This window comes from Sus scrofa, chromosome 6 (genome assembly GCF_054392235.1).
Source record: "Sus scrofa isolate SSC_HxYL_T2T_F1_AM1 chromosome 6, Sscrofa_HxYL_maternal_Yorkshire_Landrace_v2.0, whole genome shotgun sequence".
In the NCBI taxonomy this organism is placed as follows: domain Eukaryota; kingdom Metazoa; phylum Chordata; class Mammalia; order Artiodactyla; family Suidae; genus Sus; species Sus scrofa.
This window is the reverse complement of record NC_139388.1, coordinates 54657929-54664208: the sequence shown is the minus strand read 5'-3', so window position 1 is coordinate 54664208 and position 6280 is coordinate 54657929. Positions and strand designations below refer to the sequence as shown.

At 54.5% G+C, this 6280-nt stretch overlaps 1 protein-coding gene across 1 annotated transcript; it reads left to right on the top strand.

The window, feature by feature from the left end:
• The first annotated feature begins 205 nt into the window (after positions 1 to 205).
• On the top strand, positions 206 to 5293 carry LYPD5 (LY6/PLAUR domain containing 5). Its single transcript, XM_005655948.4, has 5 exons — positions 206 to 308; positions 2848 to 2976; positions 3475 to 3651; positions 3818 to 3964; positions 4216 to 5293. Exons 1-5 carry the CDS (start codon positions 227 to 229, stop codon positions 4473 to 4475), a joined length of 795 nt encoding a protein of 264 aa, XP_005656005.2. The 5' UTR covers positions 206 to 226; the 3' UTR covers positions 4476 to 5293.
• The last annotated feature ends 987 nt before the right edge of the window (positions 5294 to 6280 follow it).

The window sequence follows — 6280 nt, the reverse complement described above, 5'->3', positions numbered from 1 at the left end:
GAAATCCAGGCCCTCAGCCCCTCCCCGCTCAGACCTGAGACGCATCTTGGCTCCATCGTGATTATCTAGGAGGAGACCAGCCCAAGTGCAGCAGGGCGGGGGTGGAGGAATGCCAGCCAGGCTGGGTAGCCTGGATGCCTAGGGCTGGGCTGGGAGAACCAGCCCAGCAGAAATCAGAGCAGGAGGAGCTGTTCCCGGTGTCTCCACTCAGCTCCACAACCAGGCAATGGAAGTCCCCAGAGCCACCCTGCTGCGCCTCTTTGGGGCTGTCCTCTGCCTGACAGGTGTCCAGACTTTTGAGTCCAATGGTAAGAAGGGCAGTAGAGTGATGGGAATTTGGACTCTCCTGGGTCTGAGGGAACAGAGAGTGGGGCCCAATTCCACAGACTGTGGGAGGAGAGAATGAGGGGCCTGGATCCTGGGTCTGAGGGAGGAGGAGCTGGGGGCCTGGATCCTGGGTCTGAGGGAGGAGGAATTGGGGGCCTGGGCTCTGGGTCTGAGGGAGGAGGGGTGGGGTCCCTGATTGCTTCCCGGGTTGTGGGAGGGAAGAGGCCTGGAGACTGTGCCCTCCCCACTTCTCTTCCTCTCCTCCATTCTTTCCGTATCGCTCATTTCCTCCGGGGTCTCTGGTCCGCTCCTCCAGCCTTTCTCACCCTTCCTGCCCACACTTCCACTCAAAGATACTTCTGAGGACCTTTTGGGGCTCTTTTCAGAAATGGCAGGGAACCTTGGCCTCATCCTCAGGCAACCCCTTCCCCCGATTTGAGTAAGGACTGGGACATACTCATGTCAGGACTCAAGTGGCTACAAAGGCAGGGAATTTGAGAGGCAGGAAGGAGCGATGCCCCACACAGTGACTTTGTGTGTGTGTGTGTGGAGGGGTGTGCGCGCACGCACGCTCATCCACAGAAGAGAGATCAAGTTCTGTGTGTGTCCATGTGTCAGTGCGTCCTGTGGCTCTCTGTGCTTGTATGTGTATCTATGTGTACCAGGTTTTGATGTCTGGGTGCTTGAACAAATGCCTTTATGGGTCTGTTTATCTCTGAGCCTCCTTTTCTTTGTAAAAGAGATGTGTGTATAATTTTGTGTATCTGTTTCTCTTTGTGTTTGTGCATCTCTGTGATTGGTAGGCCTGTGTTTCTCTCTGTGTACATGTGTTTGGGCATTTTGATGTGTGTCTGTCTCTCTGTGTATCTGTTGCATGTCTCTATATATCTTGCATCTGAATACGATTTTTTTTGTTTGTTTTTCATCTTTTTAGGGCCATGCCCATGGCATATGGAGGTTCCCAGGCTAGGGGTCTAATCGGAGCTACAGCTGCCAGCCTACATCAGAGCCACAGCAATGCCAAATCTGAGCTGTGTCTGTGCTCATGGCAACGCCCGATCCTTAACCCACTGAGCAAGGCCAGGGATTGAACCTACAATCGTTCCTAGTTGGATTTGTTTCCACTGCGCCACGACAGGAACTCCTAATTTTTTTTTTTTTTTACTGTGCCCATGGCACACAGAAGTTCCTGGGCCAGGGACTGAATCTGAGTCACAACAGCGACAACACTGAATCCTTAACTGCCAGGCCACCAGGGAACTTCCTCTAAAAATATATGATTTTAGGAGTTCCCATTGTGGCTCGGTGGTTAACAAACCCGACTAGTATCCATGAGAACTCAGGTTTGATCCCTGGCTTCACTCAGTGGGTTAAGGATCTGGCGTTGCCATGAATTGTGGTGTAGGTCGCACATGCAGCTTGGATCCCACGTTGCTGTGGCTGTGATGCAGGCTGGCAGCTGCTGCTCAGATTCAACACCTAGGCTGGGAACTTCCACATGCCACAGCAGCGACAATGCTGAATCCTTAACTGCCAGGCCACCAAAATAAAAAAAAAATAAAATAAAAAAAGATTTTAAGTTGTCTGCTTTTGCAGGTCTCTTTTTTGTGTATTTCTCATTCACCTATTTGCAAGCTCCGATTTTACTTGTGTCTATGATTCGTGGATCTGTATTTCTCTCTCTCTCTCTGGGTATGACTTCCTAAGTTCCCGAGTCTCTGTGTGCTGTGATTGTTTCTGCAGCCACGTTTTTCCCTCTCTGAGTGTGATTTTGCATGGGTGAGATGCTGCGCCTTGGTCTGGGGTGTTTCTATTGGAGGGTCTGGGTGGTTCTTGCTTGGACGTGAATGCAGAACTCTACATGGATACGTTCAGGGTACTCTGTATATATCTGTGAGATTTATACGATCCCATGTAATTTTGTGTTCACGTCAATGGTTTTTCCCATCTTTTATTAACTTACAGTTGAATTACAATGTTGTGCCAATTTCTGCTATACAACAAAGCAACTCAGTCATACATACACACACATTCTTTCTTATATAATTTTTTATCATGGCCTAGATCAATGTTTAAGCGTTCTGTGCGTGTATCTTTGGGGCTGGCTTTATGTATGTATTTAGCATAAGACTGCTCATCCCGGTGCCTGGACTGGACTGTTTGTTTTCCATCAGTGGCCTTGTAGTGCTACTGGACATCGTGAGTTTAGCTGGGAGAGGGATGGGCAGAGCCAGAGTGAATCACTTCCTCCTTTATCAGCATCTTAGAGGGTGGCGATCTGGAAGAGCCGGGGAAAACTAGACTGGCTGGTGCAGAGGCTAGTACTGGGCCAAGAGGCAGACACAGCCACGACCAGCCACAGCAGCAGGCCCCAGTTCTCTCGAGGCAACAGGGCCTGTCTCTACTCAGACCAGAAGAGCCTGGCCCGTGTGGCTGTCGTCTGCAGGGTGAAGCCCTGAGTTCCTGGCCTACGCTCATCCCTGGCCTGCTCCTCTCACCCCACCCCTGATCTTTCCCCAGGGTCCCGAGCCCTGCAGTGCTACAGCTTTCAGCACATCTACTTCGGGCCCTTTGACCTCAGTGGCATGAAATTCCTCAGCGTCTCCTGTCCTCATGGATGCTCTGAGGCTGTCTCCTCCTTGAGCACAGGTGAGAGGCGGACAGCCCAGAAGAGAAATGGGTGGGAGATGGGGACAAGGATGAGAAATTGGGAGGAGGAGACAAGGCGCTGGGCTGGGGGTAGAAGAAAGGAAAGATGAGGATAAACATGGGGAGGTGGAGAGAGGAGAAGGAATGAGGGAGCGGGCGGTGAGAGCAGGAGACCGGGAAGGACGGGGAGAGAAGGCGGGAGGGGGCAGAAAGGAGGAAGGGAGGGGGAGAGAAAAGGAGAAGGAAGAAAGGGTTGGTGGTGAGACAGAGAGCGAGGGCGAGGGTTTGGGGGTCGGGGGAGCGGAATTTGAGAGGGAGGAAAGGGCGGCGCAGGGCAAGAGGGGGGAGCCAGGCTGCGTGAGCCGAGAGCGGAGGAGGCGAGGACGGGGGCGGAGGCTTGAGACCGAGGGAGAGAGGTGGAGAAGATGGGGCGTGGGACAGGACAAGGAGGGCTGGGGAGGAGGCGGCGCACCAGACCCGGTGCCCTCCCGCCTCCAGGGTACCGCGCCTCAGTGACCATGGTCCAGAAGGGCTGCTGGACAGGCCCGCCTACGGGTCAGATGCAGTGGAACAACAAGGCGCTGCCACCCGACTACTCGGTGGTGCGCGGCTGCAGGACCGACCTGTGCAACTCAAACCTCCTGACCCACGACTCCCTCCCTAATCTGAGCCCAGGTGAGAGGGAGGGCGGGGCGGGGGCGGGGCCTCCTCTGGGCTCCTCCTCCGGGATTCCCGCCCCGCCCCCTCCAGTGGAGCCCGGCAGGAGCCCCGGCGCAGTGCGCAACCCCAACCACTGTGCCTGAGAACTTTTACCTGAGTGTGTGCCTCGTTGTCCTGCCAGCGCCCAACCCCCAGACGCTCAGCGGCATCGAGTGCTACGCCTGCGTGGGGATCCACCCAGAGGACTGCACTCCGGAGAAGTCCCGGCGGGTCCAGTGTCACCAGGACCAAAGTGTCTGCTTTCAGGGCAATGGCCAAATGACCGTTGGTGAGGGGCTGGGAGGGTGAGAGGGCTTGGGCAAGGGGTGTGGAGGACGGCAGGCCTGACTGGGAGACATGGCCCTGGTCTGAAGGAGGGAGGCATTGGTCCTAGACTGAGGGAGGGGGCATGGCCCTGGTCTGAAGAGGGAGACTGGAAGTAAGTCTGAGGACCCAGTCATGGCCCTGGCCTTTTAAGTGGAGGTTCGGGTGCCACTGCCTCCCTCAGTTCTGACCCCTCCTCACTGTCCCCCGCCCCAGGCAATTTCTCAGTCCCTGTGTACATCAGAACCTGCCAACGGCCCTCCTGCACCATCATGGGCACCACCAGCCCGTGGACAAACATCGACCTCCAGGGCTCCTGCTGTGAGGGGCACCTCTGCAACAGGGACTCCGTGACCCAATCCTTCACCAGTGCCTCGGCCACCGCTGCTCCCCAGGCACCCCACGTCCTGGTCCTGCTCCTCGTGATCCCCCTACTGGCTGGCACTCTGGGGGGACCCCTGGGGCTCTCCTCATAGACAGGCCCTCCAGCCTCTTCCTGAGCAGATGCTGGGGGGCAGGGCACACCCATCCCTTCTCACTGCTTCTGTCCCCAGAATGCGGAAAATAAGAGTCGTACAACTGTCTCTCTCTCTCTCCCCCTCCTCCCTCTGTCGCCCTCCCTCCCTCCTGCTTCTCTACTAATGCCTAGCCCCTATTGGTCATCAGGCCTGGAAGAAACTGGATAAGGCCCCCAGCATCCCGGGGTGGGGAGAAACAGCCACATCCCACCCTGCACACAGAGCAAACCCAGTGACAGTTCCTGTGGTGGCTCAGCGGTAATGAACCCGATGTATCCATGAGGTGCGGGTTCAATCCCTGGCCTCACTCAGTGGGTTAAGGATACGGCATTGCCGTGAGCTGCAGTGTAGGTCGCAGATATGGCTCAGATCTGGCCTGGCTGTGGCTGTGGTGGAGGCCGGCAGCTGTACCTCCGATTCGACCCCTAGCCTGGGAACCTCCATATGCCGCAGGTGCGGCCCTAAAAAGCAGAAAGAAAAAAAAAAGCAAACCACAACCCTGCTTCCTGTGATGTCCCTCCAGAGCCCAGGATCAGCCCCAGCAGGGAGCTACGAGGATGTCTTTACTAGTATCATCCTGGGAGCCTCAAGAGCCAGTACATCCAGCGTATTCTAGAAGTTAGGAGCCTAGGCCCTGGAGCCAGGCTGCACGGATTCAAACCCTGGTTCTACCATTTTGCCTGTGGGTGACTTTGGACAACTTACTCAACCTCTGAACCTATGTTTCCTCACCTGTCAGGCAGATGTGAAAATAAAACGGACAATAATGACGAGACTTACTTTATGGTGGTGTGGATGGGATTTAATGAGATGAGAATGGAGCACTGGGGACACAACAGTCACCCAACATAAGCAGGCCATTGTCATAATCCCCATGTTACAGATGAGCAAACGAGAGTTCCCGTCGTGGCTCAGCTGGTTAAGAACAGTACGAGGATGTGGGGTCACTCCCTGGCCTCATTTGGTGTGTTAAGGATCCAGCGTTGTCGCAAACTGCAGTGTAGGTTGCAGATGCGGTTTGGATCTGGAGTTGCTGCGAACTGTGGTGTAGGCCGGCCACTCAGCTGTGATTCTACCCCTGGCCAGAGAACTTCCATGTGCTGCCGGTGCAGCCCTAAAAAGACAAACAAACAAACAGATGAGCAAATGACAGGTGAAGACACTTGCTGAGCTCATGTATCTAGTGAATGGGGAGCCTAGAGTGTGACTCAGAGCCTTGGGGACCGCTAAGCAACCCTACCTCTCAAACCACATGAGTGCTGATTAATTTCACAGAGAAATACTTGAGGCAAAGCTGAACCAGGCAAAACTCCCCAACTGGTGGAAACCAGGGAAGACTTCCTGGAGGAAGTAAGCCTTAAGCAAACCACATGAGTGCTGATTAATTTCACAGAGAAATACTTGAGGCAAAGCTGAACCAGGCAAAACTCCCCAACTGGTGGAAACCAGGGAAGACTTCCTGGAGGAAGTAAGCCTTAAGCAAAGTCCTAAAAGAAAAAGAAGAATTGGTAAAGAGAAGTAGGAGAAAGGGCCCCCCACCTAGAGTGGTGGAAGAGAGCATGGACAAAGATCCAGAGGTAGGAAGGGACCCAAGGTGTGCAGGACACTCACACAAGCACTTCATTTACAAGGAATCCTGGAGTTCCCATCGTGGCTCAGCGGAAACGAATCTGACTAGTATCCATGAGGATGCAGGTTCAAGCCCTGGCCTCGCTCAGTAGGTTAAGGATCCAGCGTTGCTGTGAGCTGTGGTGTAGGTTGCA

What these genes read in the sequence shown, in the direction of transcription:
- LYPD5 (XM_005655948.4), top strand. Translation starts at nt 227, where the DNA reads ATGGAAGTCCCCAGAGCCACCCTGCTGCGCCTCTTTGGGGCTGTCCTC. An exon ending in CCAGACTTTTGAGTCCAATG is followed by an intron (nt 309 to 2,847) that starts GTAAGAAGGGCA and finishes ATCTTTCCCCAG; the next exon opens with GGTCCCGAGCCCTGCAGTGC. An exon ending in CAATGGCCAAATGACCGTTG is followed by an intron (nt 3,965 to 4,215) that starts GTGAGGGGCTGG and finishes CCCCCGCCCCAG; the next exon opens with GCAATTTCTCAGTCCCTGTG.